The sequence below is a fragment of the Typopeltis vanoorti genome, chromosome 5, assembly GCF_054136105.1.
Source record: "Typopeltis vanoorti isolate ZY-2024b chromosome 5, IOZ_Tvanoo_1.0, whole genome shotgun sequence".
Classification (NCBI taxonomy): Eukaryota; Metazoa; Arthropoda; class Arachnida; order Uropygi; family Thelyphonidae; genus Typopeltis; species Typopeltis vanoorti.
The window spans coordinates 107463927-107483799 of NC_143553.1; the positions used below are offsets into that span (position 1 = coordinate 107463927).

Consider the following 19873-nt stretch of genomic DNA (forward strand, 5'->3'; position numbering starts at 1 on the left):
AGAAAGCCCTCCTTTCCTGTCAAAAAAAAAAGCACACAGCTGCCATTTGGACACAAGGCAAATTTTGCAGTTTGCTTATTAAAATTCGGGCTTTCAAAAGTCTCATCTCACCTAATTAGTAAATTTTAACATTAATTCCATTGCAGCCTTTCCATAGGAGATCCATTTGCTTGCTATCTGCCTCTAAACTCACTATAGGGAGAGTGAGAACCATGGCAGATGTTCTATATCTCTACAAGGCATTTAATTTTAGCACAAAGGACTCCTAAGCCATCCTGATTGGCTGAGTACATAGCATTTCTGCTCTCCAAGCAATAGGTTGTGTGTTCAAATTTCACTGTGGGTATGGATGTATGAATGTCTTTTTTTAGATGATACATGAATTTCATCACCAAGCCTGCTTATTGGAGGCCTGAAATGACTTTAAAAAGTTCCACATTTGGTCTTTAAAGCAGAGTTTCCACATTATCTAATCCTTAGCCTACTCACGGTACTAATATGTATAATTTTTTTTGCAACCTTTCATGAGTAGAACTCATGAAAGGTTGATGAGTTCATGTAAAAGGGGGAGGGGAACCCACCATCTTTGGTCTTCCTTCTTTCTCTGTGTCCATTTCTTTTGTTGGTTGTGTGAGAGCAGATGGCTTTTATCCTCTTACTTTTGCCAGTCCTAAAGTACTTAAAGGCTCTTTTCTTTTTGTCCAGTCTCTTATCATACATCAGTGATCTTTTTTTTTCACTAAATGCTAACCTTATTCATAGCTTAGCAGATGACACCATTCTTGTCTCAAAAATTCCCTGTACTGGCAAATAAAGAAGCAAGCAAGATTCTAATCTGCAACCACTTCTTATAATGATGATCATCATGCCAGTTTCTAATAGGGGAAAGATATCTTTACCAAATTAATTTCCTCGTGTCTCATTTCTCCTGGGGATCCATTCTTCCTCATCTTATTTTTAATACCACCCAACTTTTTATTCAGAAAGAAATTTCATTTCTTAGAATAACATTACATTTGTACCTCTCATATAAAAACCTATAACATCTATACACACACACACACACACACACACACACACACACACACACACACACACACACACACACACACACACACACACACACACACACACACACACAAAAGTGAAAATAAAGTTACAACTGAGTATAAGGGAACTGGTTGCATTATAATATTGCTGGCTTCACTTAGGTTTTTGACAGAATATGATGTTACATATTTTAACAAATGAGGGTTACATATGAAGCATTGACAACTGGATTGCTCATGAACTGAAATCAGTGAGGAACATATGGTGTTACACAGTCTAGAAGAATGGAGTGTGACCAGCTGCTTGAATCACTACTTTTAGCAGCTTATATGTTAATGATACTAGAAATGGTTTGCAGAGGAATATTCAATTGTTGATGTGGCTAAAGTTGGCAAAGGCAAGAGCAAATGAGACAACATTATGAACAAAGGGCAGTAGATATCATTTCATTATTGCAAAGTATAAGGTTATGAATACACTGATGAGTTGCACTGCAAGAAAATGAAAATGCTAGGAATCTAAGAGTGATAATGTGCTGAGCTGGTAAAAACATCACAAAGGATGTCAAGAAAGAACACTGACAAGTAGGGATAAGGGAGTTATTGTTTCCATTTATAAGACTTTGGTTTGATCACATTTTTAAATAGTGTGAATCTCCCACTTAAAAAGTTGTAAATCTTTCTTACATTAGTATTGTGTATGTAGGTTAAATCTGGAAACTGTGCTCCGCTGACCAAACATGTACATGGGCTGTTCGATAAGTAATAAGACTAATTTTACTGTGGCGAAACCACTCATCACAATAATAATTTCTGTGGAATAAAGAAATGTTGCTGTATGTATTAACAAAAGAGGTTGATAGATGGTGTAAAGGGGCTAATGTGCCAGAGTGTCACGTGACTAAACGCAAGTGTTCATCGGTGCGCCTACGAGGTGCGACCAGTCTTCGAAATGGAAGCGTCCGTGGAACAGTGTTATAATGATTAAATTTTGTGTGTGTGTTTGCAAAAATAGGCATCGGAACACTTTGAACATGATATGTGAAGCTTTCCACGATGAAGCAATGTCGAAGGCAAGTGTTTTTTTTGCTGGCATAAAACTTTTAAGGAAGGAAGGCAAAATGTGGAAGATCTTGAACGTGAGGGAAGACCTTCAACGTCCAACACAGCAGCTATTATCATCAAGCACGTCAAAAGGAAGTGTCCATTGCTGAAGAATGGCTTCTTATTGCACCACGATAATGCAAGGCCACATATTGCTGTTGTGTGGTTGACGTTTTGCAGAGAACAACACAGATATCCTACCACACCCTCCATACAGTCCTGATCTTGCACCGTGCAATTTCTGGCTGTTTCCTCAGCTCAAGAAACCACTAAGAGGCCGCCATTTCGAAAGCAACAAAGCATGTGTAAAAGCTGTGGAGGCGGTTTTGAAAGAGCTCTCAAAAAACGGACTCTCACATGTGTTTAAGAAGTGGACACAACGTTGTGACAAATGCATCGCGTCTCACAGTAGTTACTTCAAAAAAGACCATGTAAATGATGACGATTAAAGGTAATCTGTTTTCTGTATAAATATAGTCTTATTACTTATTGAACAGCCTACGTAATTTTTATTACAAGTCACTTCAGGCCTCTCATAAGCGGGATGGTGTTCTCACACATAAATAATAACCATCACTTCAACTTTACTAAATGTTTGTCATGTCACATCCCCTGCTTTTCTGAAATAGAGCAAATTCAGAGACAAATTCTCACATAAAAACTTGTAACATCTATATATCATCATCACCAAATTCTTGCCATTTACCTGCAAGAGGTGTACAGGATATGATAGTACTATGTGAAAAAAAATTACATCATTACTAACTTCGTATCTACAATTTTCCTCCAAATCAGTCTGTTACTTGTCAAGACTACAACGTTATCAGCTCTTATATTTCTATGGTCTAAGGCACTTTGTACTGTATCAATCCACCTATATCTTGGTCTTCCTCTGGGTCGTTTTCCAGCCACCCTCCCAGCGAACACTTGTTTTTCTAATCTTTCCTCACCCATTCTGTTTAAGTGACCATACCACCTGAGATCAGCTCTGCTAAAGCATTCCTGGATGCGGACAGTGTCTAGTTCTTTCTTAATATCCTCATTTTTAATATGATATTGCCATTGATGCCATCTGTTCACGCCTATAATCTTTCTCAGGACTCTCATATCTGCGGTCTCTAGTTTTTGGTCAAGTGCTTTACTTCTGACCCAGCTCTCAGATCCATAAGTTAAAACTGGTTTGAACACTGTCTTGTATACAGCTAATTTAGTGTTCTGACTTAATTTAGTGTTCTCTCTTATTCCATATGAATTTATTCAATTGACTTCGTACCATACCAGCTTTGTTGATTCTGTGGTTTATTTCCATATTTAATTTACCATCTTCACTAAAAATTGTGCCTAAGTAGCTGAAATGTTTTACTTGTTCCACAAGTTCTCCATTCACAACACAGTTGAGATTTTCACCAATTCTGCCTATTTTCATTGTCTTTGTCTTTTTATTGCTGACCTTCATACTATATCTATTACAACAGTTATTTAATTTAGTCAGGGAATCTTGCAGACTTGTAGCAGATTTATTTTGAAGTATAACATCATCCGCATAAAGCAAAGAGTTGACATTAACATCTCCAATTCTGATATCATGTTTAATACCACTTTTCTTCATAATTTGATCCATATAGATAATGAATATCAGAGGGGATAATGTACATCCTTGTCTCACACCACATTTAATATTAAACCATCTTCCTGTACTTCCTTCAATTTTAATTGCTGACTTACAACTCAAATAAAGACTAAGTATTGCTTGATATAATGCCCCATTGACACCATATAACTGTACCGTATTGAATAGCTTCTCTCTTGGCACCGTGTCATATGCCTTTTCCAGATCAACAAAACTTAAATACAGATCTTTGTTATATTCCCATGTTTTCTCAACTATTTGTCTTAAAGTGAAGATCTGATTCTGACAGCCTCTATTTGGCCTGAATCCAGCTTGTTCTTCACCAAGCTTTTCTTCCACAATTCTTCTCAACCATTTCTCAAGTATACTTGCATAGATCTTGCCAAGAACACTCACTAGGTAAATGCCTCTGTAATTCTTACATTCAGTTTTATTTCCCTTTTTATATGTGGGTACTATGAGAGCTCTACTCCAATCATCGGGAATTCGTCCCTCTGTCCAGGCTTTCTGAACTATGCAGTGCAGCCGCTGTAAGACTTTTATACCACCATACTTCAGCATTTCTGGTTGAATATCATCTACTCCTGCTGCCTTTCCACATTTCAAGCCTTTGATGGCTTTTTCTACTTCAGGTATCGATATGTATTTCTGACTGTATGCCTGGTCAGTGTTTTTTACCACTGTGCTGTCGTCACTGCTTGTTTCATTTAGCAGTTTTTCAAAGTAATTACTCCATACTTCAAGGATATCTTTTTCTCCCGTTTTCATGTCACCTTTATCATCACTAACTCCTTTTATAGCACTCTTTCCTGTATTCCTAAGCTTTTTCAACAGCCTCCATAATATTTCGCCACCTTCTTGATATTTATTTTCTGTGTTCTTGCCAAAGTCCTCCCATGACTTTTGTTTAGCTAGTTTTACACAGTGTTTCGCTTTCTTACATTTGTCTCTGTATTCTCTAAGAGCAAAAGCTGACTTATTTGCCAGGAACTTTTGCTATGCTTTCTTCTTTTCCTTCACTGCCTCTTTAACTTGCTGTGTCCACGATGGAGTTCTGATTTTTCTGTCCTTGCAGACAACCTCACCACATGCCTCTCTGGCTGAAGCAATTAGGGTTTTCTTCAAGGTTTGCCACTGAATCTCCAAGGTTTGGTTTCTGTTCTCAAATTCTTTCATTTTTTCTTCAATAATATTTAGGTATTTTAGTCTACAATTCACATCTGATAGTTGCTCAACTTTTATTAGCTTTAAAACTTTCTTACATGTTATTCTTTTCAATATGAAATTCAATTTTATCCTGCTCAACACTAAATAGTGATCACTTCCAATTTCGAATCCTCTGTACACTCTGGTGTCTTGCACAAGGGAGAAAACATCACTATCAACAATAACATAGTCAATGAGACTTTTCTTATTCCTTGCCTCTTCTCTCCATGTGACTTTGTGCACATTTTTATGTTGGAACATGGTGTTAGTAATAACCAGCAGAAATCCAACAGATATTTGCCACTATTATTAGCTTTGCTCTTTTCTCCAAATTTTCCCAAAATGTTTTTGTATGTCTCGCAGTCATTTCCTACTCTGCTATTTAGATCCCCGACAAGGACCAACTTTTCCTTTTTCATTGTGTCAGTTGCTTTTTCTAAAGCCTCAAAAATTTCCTCCACTTCTACCTTAGTAGAACCTTCTGTGGGACTATATGCACAAATAATTCTCATTGTCCAGGTCCCCATTGTCATATTTGCCCACATTACTCCACTTCAGAGTGACTGTTATTCAAGATGATTAGCCTCGTATATTTTGTGTTGAATACTATGACTACTTCTTCTTTTCCTCGATTGTCATTGCCTGAATATAACATTTTGTATTTATTGCTCAGAAAGATTTCACCAGTTTTTGTCTTTTTTGTTTCAGTCACCCCTATAATGTCGATCTGGTACTTATCTAATTCCTCAGCTAGCTTCGTTTCTTTGCCATTCAGGCTTCTTATGTTAATAGTTAATAGTACCGATCTTTAACTTTGGTGATGTTGAGTTGGGGTGTGTTTTCAGATTTGTTCCTGTAGCTGAATTTTCGCTGTTCACCCTGGTTTACTGGTGAAAACAACAGGGGCCTTGTTTAACTGGGCGATGTCCCAGCCCGCATGAAATTTTGTCATGTTATACCATCATTTCTTATTTTGGTTTAACCAATAAGAATACAATTTGGTCAGCTAAATCCCAAATTGCCAGCCCATCCTCGTTCGTTCAGTATCCAAGTAAATACCCAACAGGGTGCACTACGAGAAGGTGAGGATTGGACATTAGGTCAGAAGCCCTGATCGGTTCTCCGCATTCCTTTAAAGGCTGTGTGGAGGTCTCCTCTCAGTTATACAGCTTTGACCCTTAAGCAACATATAAGAAAATAGTTAAAGCAAATAAAAGTTGAGCAGCTCTCAGATGTGAACTGTAGACTAAAATACAGAAAGATTATTGAAAAAACATGAAAGAGTTTGAGGACAGCAGCCAAATGTTGGTGATTCAGTGGCAAGCCTTGAAGAAAATCCTGTTTGATTCAGCCAGAGAGGCATGTGGTGAGGTTGTCTGCAAGGATTAAAAAATCAGAACTCCATGGTGGACACAGGAAGTTAAAGAGGCAGTGAAGGAAATGAAGAAAGCATATCAAAATTTCCTGACAAATAAGTCAGCTTGTGCCCTTAGAGAATACAGAGACAAATGTAAGAAAGATAAACACTGTGTAAAACTAGCTAAACAAAAGACATGGGAGGACTTTGGCAAGAACATAGAAAATAAATATCAAGAAAGTGGTAAGATGTTCTGGAGTTGTTGAAGAAGCTAAGAAATGGAGGAAACAGTACTGTAAAAGGAGTTAGAGATGATAAAGGTGACATGAAAATGGGAGTAAAAGATATCCTTGACGTATGGAGTAATTCGAGAAATTGCTAAATGAAACAAGCAGTGATAGCTCAGTGGTAAAAAACACTCAACAGGCATACAGTCAGGAATACATATAAATACTTGAAGTACAAAAAGCCATCAAAGGCTTAAAATGTGGAAAGGCAGCAGGAATAGATGATATTCGACCAGAAATGCTGAAGTATGGTGGTATAAAAGTCTTACAGTGGCTGCACTGCATAGTTCAGAAGGCCTGGACAGAGGGACGAATTCCCGATGTTTGGAGTAGAGCTCTCATAGTACCCATGTATAAAAAGGGAAATAAAACCGAATGTGTGAATTACAGAGGTATTTCCCTACTGAATGTTCCTGGTAAGATATATGCTAGTATAGTTGAGAAACAGTTGAGAAGAATTGTAGAAGTAAAGCTTGGTGAAGAACAAGCTGGATTCCAGCCAAATAGGGGCTGTCAGGATCAGATCTTCACTTTACAACAAATATTGGAGAAATCATGGGAATATAACAAAGATTTCTATTTGAATTTTGTAGATCTGGAAAAGGCATATGATAAGGTGGCAAGAGAGAAGCTATTCAAAACTCTACAGTTATACGGTGCTGATGGGGCATTATATCAAGCAATACTTAGTCTTTATTTGAGTTGTAAGTCAGTAGTTAGAATTGAAGGAAGTACAGGAAGATGGTTTAATGTTAAATCTGGTGTTGAGACAAGGATGTACATTATCCCCTCTGATATTCATTATCTATATGGATCACATTATGATGGGAAGTGGTATTAAACATGATATCAAAGTTGGAGATGTTAATGTCAGCTCTTTTCTTTATGCTGACGATGTTATACTTATCAATAAATCCACTACGAGTCTGCAAGATTCCCTGATTAAATCGAATAACTGTTGTGATAGATAATGTATGAAGGTCAGCAATAAAAAGACAAAGAGAATGAAAATAGGCAGAATTGTTGAAAATGTCAACTGCATTGTGAACGGAGAACCTGTGGAACAAGTAAAACATTTCAGCTACTTAGGCACGATTTTTAGTGAAGATGGTAAATTAAATATGGAAATAAACCACAGAATCAGCAGAGCTGGTATAGTAGGAAGTCGACTGAATAAATTCATATGGAATAAGAGCGAAATTAGTCGGAACACTAAATTAGCTGTACAAGACAGTGTTCAAACCAGTTTTAACTTATGGATCTGAGAGCTGGTTCAGAAGTAAAACACTTGACCAAAGACTAGAGACCGCAGATATGAGAGTCCTGAGAAAGATTAGCGGTGCAAACAGATGGCATCAATGGCAATATCATATTAAAAATGAGGATATTAGGAAAGAACTTGACCTTGCCAGCATCCAGGAATGTGTTGGCAGAGCTAATCTCAGGTGGTATGGGCGAGGAAAGATTGGCAAAACAAGTGTTCTCTGCCAGGTTGGCAGGAAAACGACCCAGAGGAAGACCAAGATATAGGTGGTTTGATAGGGTACAAATTGCCTTAGACGGCAGAAATATAAGATCTGATAATATTATAGTCTTGACAAGTAACAGACTGATCTGGAGGAAAATTGTAGACAGGAAGTTAGTAATGATGTAAATTTTTCATCTAGTTCTATTATATCCTGTACACCCCTTGAGGTTACATGGCAGGAATTTGATGATGATGAGCACTCTAATTTAGACTGCCTTCCATTCGAGAAGATTAGCCTTGTATTTTGTGTTGAATAATATGGCTACTCCTTCTTTTCCTTGATTGTCATTTCCTGAATATAACATTTTGTATTTATTGCTGAGAAAGATCTCACCAGTTTTTGTCTTTAACTCTGGTGATGTTGAGTTTTGGGGTGTGCATTCAGATTTGTTCCAGTAGCTGACTTTTCACTATTCCCCCTGTTTTCTGGTGAAAACTATGGGAAGGGCTGGTTTAACCGGGCGATGCCCCCAGCTGGCATGAAATTTTGTCATGTTGTACCATCATTTTGTATATTGGTTTAAGCCAATAAAAATACAATTTGGTCATCTAAATCCCAAATTGCCAGCCCATCCTCCTTCGTTTAGTATCCAGGTAGATACCCAACAGGGTGTACAACGAGAAGGTGAGGATTGGACATTAGGTCAGAAGCCATGGTCGGTTCTCCGCATTCCTTATAAGGCTATGCGGATGTCTCCTATACAACTTTGACCCTTAAGCACCCCAACATCTATCTATCTATCTATCTATATATATATATATATATATATAGATAGATAGATAGATGTTGGGGTGCTTAAGGATCAAAGTAAAAACCAGGTTTAAAAAAATTACTTGGTATCTTTAACATATATACACACACACATACTAAAAATGGAGAATAAAGTTACAACTGAGTATAAGGGAACTGGTTACATTATGATATTCCTGACTTCACTTAGGTTTTTGACAGAATATGATGTTACATATTTTAACCGTATAACAGGTCTGCAAAATGTTCACTATAAGGATGGATTAAGAGAACAGAATTTACTCCTGGCACCATACCAGGACAAAATAAAACTTAAATTTGTTGTTATATTGCGTAGACATCATCGGATTCAAAAACTCAACATGTGCACCACCTTTTGGGGGGGGGGGGGTCTCCTATTGTTCTCTCCCTTCTAGTTGTGAATTTCTAGATTGTTTATTCAAGTAAAATACACATTGCCTCGATTATTTTCAACTTATTTTATTGTAATGTGTATTGTATTGTGAAATGCTGACAATTATATCAAAGTGGGCAGGTCATTAATTTGATTATTCTAGCAGTCTATATGTGACTGATGTTAACACTTAACATGTGGTAACATCCTTGCAGAACAATTCCAAAACTAAAAATAAATTTATTTTTACATAGATCAGATGAAGAGAAAATATTAAATAATATTTTTAGTTATAAAAAGTTATTTAGCAAAGATATCTTTAGACAGTAACATCGGCAAGCATTGGGCTGAAGAACCCATAAGTGAACCCACATATCGCCAGCATAATTCATATGATGTATTTTACCAGCTGGGAGAGCATTAAGAATAACAGCTGGTAAAAAAAAGAGTGGAAAATTCAAACATTATGGAGTAGTATAGATCCAATTTTCCTAATTTTAATCAAGGAATAAGGAGGTTTTATTGAAAAGTACTCCGACATACAGTATGTTAAATAACCAGAGTGATATGCTGATATTTTCAAAGTACTTCTTGCAGAATTCTTTTTGTTCAGTTAAGGAAAAAAGGAACTATTGATATTTGCCTTTAATGATTTGAATATAAGAAACTTTTCACACAAAAAAAATTTTGCATATGTTCTTCCATTACATCAAGAACTGTCATTCTTCGTATTATGAGGGATGGCACTGCATTCAGTTCATATGAATGCAGCATACAATTAGACCTTTGAACTTCCTGTCCACTATTACACCAAGATCTCTAGCCTCATCAGTTTCTTGTAACATAACCCTGCTAATATAATATGCTGCTGGAAATCTCATCATGCCAAAGGGCATAATGTTACACTTGCTAACATTAAACTGATAGCCATTTTCATTTGCCCAAATTTTAGCCTATTCAGATCATTTTGTAATTGCCGAACATCAGTAGCATCCCTGATTGCCCTGCCTATCTTCTCATCATCACAAACAATTGCACATGTGATGTTAGACCCTGCTTGATGTCATTAATGGATAGATTGAACAATAATGGCCCAAGGACTGAATCCTGAGGTACACCACTGGTCACCTTAAATTTGGCAGATTCACACCCACTGTATACCACATTTTGATATCTATCTGTTAAACATTCCCTGATCCAAGTCAAGAGTTTATATTCCAATCCCATATTCTCTAGTTTATGCAGCAGCCTTTCTTGTGGTATCCTTTCACTTCAAATGCTTTAGCAAAATCATTTCGAATCATTTCAAATGCTTTAGCAAAAGCTAACATTATCATAGTGAATCCATTCCCTTTATTCAACTCGGCCATAACATTGTTATAAAATATTAGCAAATTGCTAAAATGTGATTTTCCTTTAGTAAACCCATGCTGTTCCTTGTAGAGTATAGCTTGTTTGTCTACTATTTCTGCCTGTGAGTTCTTACCAACTTTTATAAAATCTTCACTACTACACCAGAGATACTAATAGGTCAGTAGTTCGACACATCAGTTTTTGCACCACCCATGTACAATGGAACTATCATACATTCCTGTGGTATCATTCCTGAGCTGAGACTCAAGTTATACATGCATGTGAAAGGCCTAGCCAATTCGGCTGAACATTTCTTTAGCAAAGGGGCTGATATTCCATCTGTCCCTGTAGAAAAATTCTTATCCAAGTTATGTAATAGCTCTTCAACCTCATTTTCATGTACCTCTAACTCTTCATCCAATGTAACAGTAGCACTGTATGACATGTTACATACACCTGGTTGATATATTTTAGCAAAGTGAGCACTCATTAACTGAACAGTCTCATTAGCTTCTGACACTAGAGTACCATCTGCATTCAATAAAGTTATTCTTCCACATTCATTGGTGAGAGTTTGTTCACTTTTGGAGAAAATAGCAAGTTGTGAATTTGGTTGGTGGCTTGGTAGGTAGCAATGAGTTGATATTTTTTCAATTTTTTCCACACATTCAGAGATGGCCTTAATATATGGAATAGGAGTCCTGTGGGCTTCTTCTTGTCTGGGTTGATTTGTAGGAGAGCGATTAATTATTTACTAAGTACCATATTTGTGTAACTTCTCTTACTATGGACAAACCAGAAGATCTATAAATAAATGTATCTCTTAACATCAAGAACCACATCCGCCTTGGGCTTTGCACAACATGCAGTTGAAAATGCTAACCACAGGATCCAGTTTCAAAACGACAAGTTACTACATAGCTCAACATATAAATATGAACAGTTATATAAAGAAAGTGCTGAAGCCTTACTTCATAGACCTAATCTTAATCAAAATGACTGTCTCATTATTCCAAAAGTTTGGGAAATTGTTATTCTCAATTGTATTCAGTAATTTATCTGCTATATTTTAAGTAATTTTAATTTCAGCCTATTAGTTTTTAATCCATGAACATACGACTGTATATGTAGAGCAATGGGTCTTAACCTTTTTAGTGATCGGCACCCCCTCGAATCTAAAAATAAGTTCTCACACCTCCTTGTAAAATGTGTTTCTATTTCTTTATTTAGGAAATTACATCTATTGCAAGATAATTTATTTATTGAAAAATAAACACATACATTTTCATATACATACAAAACAATATCTCGATTTTTAATGGCTATGTTGTTATTGTTTATTCATAATAATAATTTTGAAGCGAGGCTCCTTTTTTGAAAGAGCCACACATAAGTCATCACTTGCATTTAAGCCATTTCTGGCTTTTGTTTTTATGTGCAAAAGTGATGAAAATCCCATTTCACACTGGTAGGTTGTGACAAATGGTAAAATTGTCTGCAATGCTGCTTTTGCCAGCTGTGTGGATAAGGTTCTAATTGTTTACACCAGAATTGTTCTAAGTCCAGTTTTTCAAATTCTATTTGAATATGTGCATTGGCTCATATTTCAATAAGATCATCTTTTATTAAATAGCTGTCGTCATCTGGGTCAATCTGGTTCAAAATTTAGAAACTTTTCTCGCACCCCCCCCCCCAGGGGTGCACACGCCCCAGGTTAAGAACCACTGATGTAGAGGGATTCCAATTTAAGCATGCACACTATTTTTTTTTTTTTAATTCAATTCCTATTGTTCATTAGTCGTACTGACAATGTCTTACATATTGAAATATTTATATAAGAAGAAAGTTATTTACTGTGGTATGTGTGCTATGCTATTCTATAGTTATGGATACCACACAGGTTTCACTATAAAAAAAAAAGTAATTTATTATGTGCATTATAATGTAGCTTGTCTCTTTGTATATATAAGCAAAAATAAGCTCTGTTCATTATCTATTATCTGTTTTGATAATGTGCAATAGCACTATAAATTGCATTTAGGAAATGCACTTTTTTAATGATTTCCATTACATGTTTTCAGCTGGTAGAAAATATTCAGAATAACTTTCTGCTGCATATTATAGAAGTTGTGAATTTATTTTAACTTTAAGAAATAATTTGGACTGGTTATGTCTAGATGATATATTAATTAAAAGTTGTACATAATTATTATCTAATTGAGCACTATTGGTAATGTAGCGTGTTTCTGAAAAAATATAGGGTGTTGAAGAATGGAGAAGGATTGGTGGTGAATCTTGTGGTATGCATATAGGTTTAGCCACAATGGTGATAACTAACTCACTTTATAAGTCACCTGCTGTTTTTTTTTTTTTTTTTTTTTTTTTTTTTTTTTTTTTTTTTTTCAGTATACAGTTACAATTGACTTGCTATAACAGGCTCGTTGGGGGGGGGGGGGGACCAAAGGAACAGTTTGTTCTGAAATTAGTCTGCTATAGTAAATTTAGTTTAGTATAGCATTGTGTCTGAGATACAATGTTATACTAAAAGAAATTTACTCAGCAATAATTTGTTATAGCGATGGCTGTTGTAGTGACAATTGATAGTTTGGGCTGGCTATGAGGTTGATTTTCTTCTGGATACTCCAGTTCCACGCCCCACCTCACAAACATAAAATTTACCTTGAACATGTTTGGTAGTAATGTGAATTATAAAGGTATGAAGTATGAATTTGAATAATTCCTAAATTTAAGCCATTGTGATCCTAGATGGACTTAGGCCTCCAAGCAGAATACTAGTAATAATGAGCCATGTTACTTCTCCATAACAATTCACTGGAAATAAAGGAAGATATTTTATATCCCTGCTTTTCTTTAATATTGCAAATTGTTTCCAGTTGATTGTCATTTCTGAATATCCTGTGTTTTTGAAATTGTAACGTTATATACATTATATATACTCAGTACAAATTTAATATCTCCTATATTATAACTGAAAATTATCCATTGCATATTTCATCCTAAATTTTATGTTTGCAATGATTTTCTTTATTTTAATAGACTTATTTTATTGTGTCTATAGTGCATTAACACTTGCATCACAAGAAGTAAGATTTTCAATGGACAATGAAACTCATGATCCAATAGATGTTGAAAAGAAGGAACTAAAGTAAGTTCTATTGATAATTATATGGGGTTTGTCCACAGTTTCTTTATATCTCACTTCTATAAATTACTTATATACTTCAGTTTCAAATAAATGACTGTTGCAATCATGTGTATGTAAATAGTACAGTGGTTCTCAGGATTAGACATTTTATGCATTTTGACTGATTTTTTTTGCAGTTCACCTAGAACTGTCTACTCCTTACACACACACACTCTCTCTCTCTCTCTCTCTCTCTCTCTCTTTCCTTACTGTATGCTGCTATCAGTTCTCATGAGTTGAGGATGGGTTGCAGCTTGGTAATAAAGACCAACTGCAACAGAACACTTTGCTGTCATTCTTATGCAAAAACATCAGAAATAATCCATTGGTAATATTCATATGGATTTCCAGGAATTCTTTAATCTAGAACATCATAATTTTATTTATGTGTACAGCATATAGGATATTGTGATAATATCACACAATTAAGTTTGTTATTACTCGCTTCCCATCAATGATTCTCTTCTAAATCAGGCATCTATATTATTAGATCTTATGTTTCAGTTTTCTCTGGGGCTTTGTTCTTTTCCAAGCCAAATAACAGTTTTGCTAACCTTTCCTTTTGATGTCATTTCTATTCCTTGGAAATGGCATTTGCATCCATAAATAGCACTAGGTTACTTGAAGAAAGACCATTCTAAATTTGATTTTAGCCACTTACCAGAGGAACTCTTTTTACTTCTTTCTGAGATTTAGAAACAGGTATGTGGGGTTTTTCATTCTGTAAACTCAAGAAAATCAACCATAGAACCCATGCTAATTCAGACAATAATGTATCACATTAGAGTTAGGAACTGTGTGGTGGCAGGGGATGTCTGTTACACTCTCTGTCTTCACCAAATGCCACTTAATATCATAGTTTTGGCCTGTTATCTCTGATTGGCTACAGTTGAAGATTGATTACTCTTTAGTCTCCAAAACTTAGGTAGGACTCAAATATCCTTGTATACTCCTCAGGGAATAAAAGATATTAATGGATTATTGTTATAACTGATATCATTTGTTAACACCCTTAGTTTTTTCCCAGAATGCATATTTGTGGTCTGTACTCTTGAACCACCTGTTTTATTTCTAACCCAACTTTCAGATCCATAAGTTAAAACTGGCTTGAACACTTATACATTGGAATATATTGGTATATTCATGTGTTGATATGTGAATTTATTCAGATGCCTTCCTACCAAAACAAGCATTGCTTATTTTGTTATCTGTTTCCATATAAATTTTGCCATCTTCACTAATGGCTAAAGGGGGGTCTCTCTTCGTGTATACGGGGCAAGTGGCCTTCAGGGGCATGTGTGATATATTAACTATAATTAAGTTAATATATTAACTCACTGTAGTTAAGGTACAGCTCTAAAATAGTTTTGCACATTGGCTGCTAGATAGTACATAGGACTGAACCTAATAGTAAACATCAGGAGATACCTGACCAACCAACAAATAATGCTGTCTCTACTTAGTCTACCTGAATGCACCTGGAGGGAACTCGAGTATTAGCAGTATGCAAGAGCACTGTCAGGCCATGCACAGACAGAGTACTGGATGTTCCCCATGTGGGAGATATGTTCATTGTTCGTTCACTCCTACACTGTATGTCCTTGCTTTGTGATTAAGTTTCTGAAATTGCCAACCATAAAGACACCATAAAGAAATACAGTTAACACCAGATCAGGGAAAAAATCCTCTTTAAAAATGAAAGCATGTCCACTTCACTGCCTAACATGAAGATAAATTTTGTGCACTACCACGTAAAGGCCTCTAAAGCAGAGCTGTTATTTCTCACAGAACCTCAATTCAATATCGTGTGCATCTCACGACTCCTTCTTTCACAAGAGTGATAATTGTGATAGATAAAGAGTGGCAAACCTAATATCTCCCTGTCCTTTTATGATCTGCTCCGATTCAATTTTTTTTTTTTTTTCAGCATCTAAATATCCAAATATTAAAGTAATCTTCTTTGGGAACTTCAGTATTTGCAATCTAAACTGGCTTCCTTTCTTTAATTCCACTAAATAATGATTTTTCACAGGTTGTCCATCTACCTACCAGAATATTGGATAATCTTCACTATCCTCCCAACATCTTGCATCTCTTCTCTTAACCAGTCCTCTCTCCCCCCTCCATTGATAATGTGCAGACCATAATCTTGTCCATTTTTCCTTTTTTTACAGAATATCCTTAACCTATCCATTTGCTACCTTGTACCTTTGTGCCACTACAGTGGTACTGAATTGGATGGCCTTTTCGATTTTCATTCTGACTTTCCCATGTCTGATTACACCTGTTCTAGCTGAATAACAAATAATTCTTGCTAGAATGGAGCTCAGCCTGCATTCTAATCTATGTTTCCTAAAATACTTGATGGTATCCAGAAGAGGGAGGTCCACTTAATATGAGATGCCCCCCCCCCCCCACAACACACACACACACACACAGACAGACAGAGAGAGAGAGAGAAGTCATTTTCCTCTGGACATTCTCTTTCTGCTTTATGCATTTTCATTAGTTATTTAGTAGGTATTTTCATTTAATCTGTTTCTCATATCTGGACTACTATCTTAACACCCAAAACATAAGCTTAATTCCCTGGAACTTATAAGCAACCCAATACCACCACAAAAGCGGGGATCAGCCATACAGCTTTCATCTAGAGGTCATCAACAGTCAACTTGTACATACCTTAAAGTTACACCAATTAATCAGTCATTACTAATATGGTTTGTGCCACTCACTCCACAGCTATTTCCTGGTCAAGATTATTTTAAACACAAGATATGGAAAAACTTGCATTGTTCTTGATATATATTCAAAGCATTGATTAGGTTTGGCATAGGAGCATACTTCTTGTCTGCCTTCTACCCTTTGCCATTGGGACTCCAACCTTATCTCCTCAGCATTCTCCAGTGGGATATCAGTACTATCAAGACCTTACTTCCCCTTATCTTTGTTATTGCTTTTCTTTCAAGATCAGATTTCTCTTTTTTGGGCTGGTTTACACCTTCAGCCTTTTCTGGCACAACCATATCATCACCATCACTTTTTCATTCCAAAAAATTAAATTTGGTTCTCTTTCTTGTTTGAAACACTGCTTCTCACCTGTATAAATGCCAACATCTAAGTCTGAAATCTACAGATTTGGGATCTATACAATGTGGTGTTCATAAATTTGCTTTAGTGCACCAAAATGTTTCCTAAAATGCTTGATGGTACCCAGAAGAGAGGTCCACTTAATATGAGATGTCCTCTCTCCCCACCTCATTTCTTTCCTTCATATAATTACTGCATTTTCTTTTACCATCAAAATTGACAGGTTTTCAGTGGGAAAGAAACTTTTCCAATGATATGCCAAGTACAGACCATTCATCACCAGAGAGGAAATTATGTGAATATGTGGAACAATCAATGGTAAAATTTCAAATAAAATCAGTACAGTGAATTTTCTGAACCTGACATATCTTGATCATCACAAATTGGTTCTGATCTCTCACCATCTGTCAATAGCCAGTCCACCTGCATTCAATAAACAACCTCTTTATCTCTGTTTATTGGCCTATCTTTAAATCATCAACATCAAATTTCTGCCATGTACCCTCAAGAGGTGTACAGGATATGACAGTACTACATGAAAAAATTACATCATTACTAACTTCCTATCTACAATTTTCCTCCAAATCAGTCTGTTACTTGTCAAGACTCCAACATTATCAGATCTTATATTTCTATCGTCTAAGGCACTTTGAACCGTATCAATCCACCTATACCTTGGTCTTCCTCTGGGTTGTTTTCCTGCCAACTTGGCAGAGAACACTTGTTTTGCTAATCTTTCCTCACCCATTCTATTTAAGTGACCATACCACCTGAGATTAGCTCTCCTAACGCATTCCTGGATGCTGACAATGTCAAGTTCTTTCCTAATATCCTCATTTTTAATATGATATTGCCATTGATGCCATCTGTTCACACCTCTAATCTTTCTCAGGACTATCACATCTGTGGTCTCTAGTCTTTGGTCAAGTGTTTTACTTCTGACCCAGCTCTCAGATCCATAAGTTAAAACTGGTTTGAACAATGTCTTGGATACAGCTATTTTAGTGTTCCGACTAATTTCTCTCTTATTCCATATGAATTTATTCAATTGACTTCCCACCATACCAGCTTTGCTGATTCTGTTGTCTATTTCTATATTTAATTTATCATCTTCACTAAAAATCGTGCCTAAGTAGCTGAAATGCTTTACTTGTTCCACAGGTTCTCCGTTCACAACGCATTTGACATTTTCAACGATTCTGCCTATTTTCTTTGTCTTTTTTATTCCTGACCTTCATACCATATCTATTACAACAATTATTCAATTTAGTCAGGGAATCTTGCAGACTTGTAGCTGATTTATTTAGAAGTATAACATCGTCCACATAAAGCAAAGAACTGACATTAACATCTCTAATTTTAATTACATGTTTAATACCAATTTCTTTCATAATGTGATCCATATAGATAATGAATAACAGAGGAGATAATGTACATCCTTGTCTAACACCATATTTAACATTAAACCATGTTCCTGTACTTCCTTCAATTCTAACTACTGACTTACAACTCAAATAAAGACATTATATCAAGTATTGCTTGATATAATGCCCCATTGACACTATATAACCATAGCATATTAAATAGCTTCTCTCTTGGTACCTTGTCATATGCCTTTTCCAAATAGACAAAACTTAAATACAGATCTCTGTTATATTCCAATGCTTTCGCCACTATTTGTCATAAAGTGAAGATCTGATCCTGACAGCCTCTATTCAGCCTGAATCCAGCTTGTTCTTAAACAATTCTTCTCAACCGTTTCTCAAGTGTACTTGCATAGATCTTGCCAGGAACAGTCAGTACAGAAACACCTCTCTAATTCTCGCATTCAGTTTTATTTCCCTTTTTATATATGGGTACTATGAGAGCTCTACTCCAATCATCGGGAATTCGTCTCTCTGTCCAGGCTTTCTGAACTATGCAGTGCAGCCACTGTAAGACTCTCATACCACCATACTTCAGCATTTCTGGTCGAATATCATCTACTCCTGCTGCCTTTCCACATTTCAAGCCTTTGATTGCTGTTTTTACTTCAAGTATAGATATGTATTCCTGACTGTATGCCTGTTGAGTGTTTGTTTTTTACCACTGTGCTGCCATCACTGCTTGTTTCATTTAGCAATTTTTCAAAGTAATTACTCCATACTTCAAGGATATCTTCCCCCACCCGCTTTCATGTCACCTTTATCATCTCTAACTCCTTTTACAGCACTCTTTCCTCCATTTCTAAGCTTCTTGCCAAAGTCCTCCCATGACTTTTGTTTAGCTAGTTTTACCCACTGTTTAGCTTTCTTACATTTGTCTCTGTATTTTCTGAGAGCAAAAGTTCACTTATTTGCCAGGAACTTTTGATATGCTTTCTTCTTTTCCTTCACTGCCTCTTTAACTTCCTGTGTCCACCATAGAGTTCTGATTTTTTTATCCTTGCAGATAACCTCACCACATGCCTCTCTGGCTGAATCAGTCGAGGTTTTCTTCAAGGCTTGCCACTGAATCTTCAACGTTTGGTTGCTGTCCTCAAACTCTTTCATTTTTTCTTCAATAATCTTTGTGTATTTTAGTCTACAGTTCAGATCTAAGAGCTGCTCAACTTTTATTCGCTTTAAAACTTTCTTGCATGTTACTCTTTTCAATATGAAATTCAATTTTATCCTGCTCAAGACTAAATAGTGATCACTTCCAATTTCAAATCCTGCACCAAGGAGAAAATATCACTATCTACAATAACATAGTCAATGAGACTTTTCTTATTCCTTGCCTCTTCTCTCTTCTGAATTTGTGCACATCTTTATTGGAACATGATGTTAGTAATAACCAGTCCATGTCCTGAGCAGAAATTCTACAGGTATTTGCAATTATTATTAGCTTTGCTCTTTTCTCCAAATTTTCCGAAAATATTTTTGTATGTCTGACAATCAT

At 36.0% G+C, this 19873-nt stretch overlaps 1 protein-coding gene across 2 annotated transcripts in view; it reads left to right on the top strand.

Annotated features, from left to right (window-relative positions):
- Positions 1–19873, top strand: part of Dis3 (exosome complex exonuclease RRP44-like protein Dis3) — a 310868-nt gene that overhangs the window by 221747 nt on the left and 69248 nt on the right. For both annotated transcript variants that reach the window (XM_090392656.1, XM_090392657.1), the window contains one exon: positions 13739–13825. In XM_090392656.1, coding sequence (XP_090248782.1) covers positions 13739–13825 — 87 coding nt within the window. The remainder of the gene's footprint in view (positions 1–13738; positions 13826–19873) is intronic.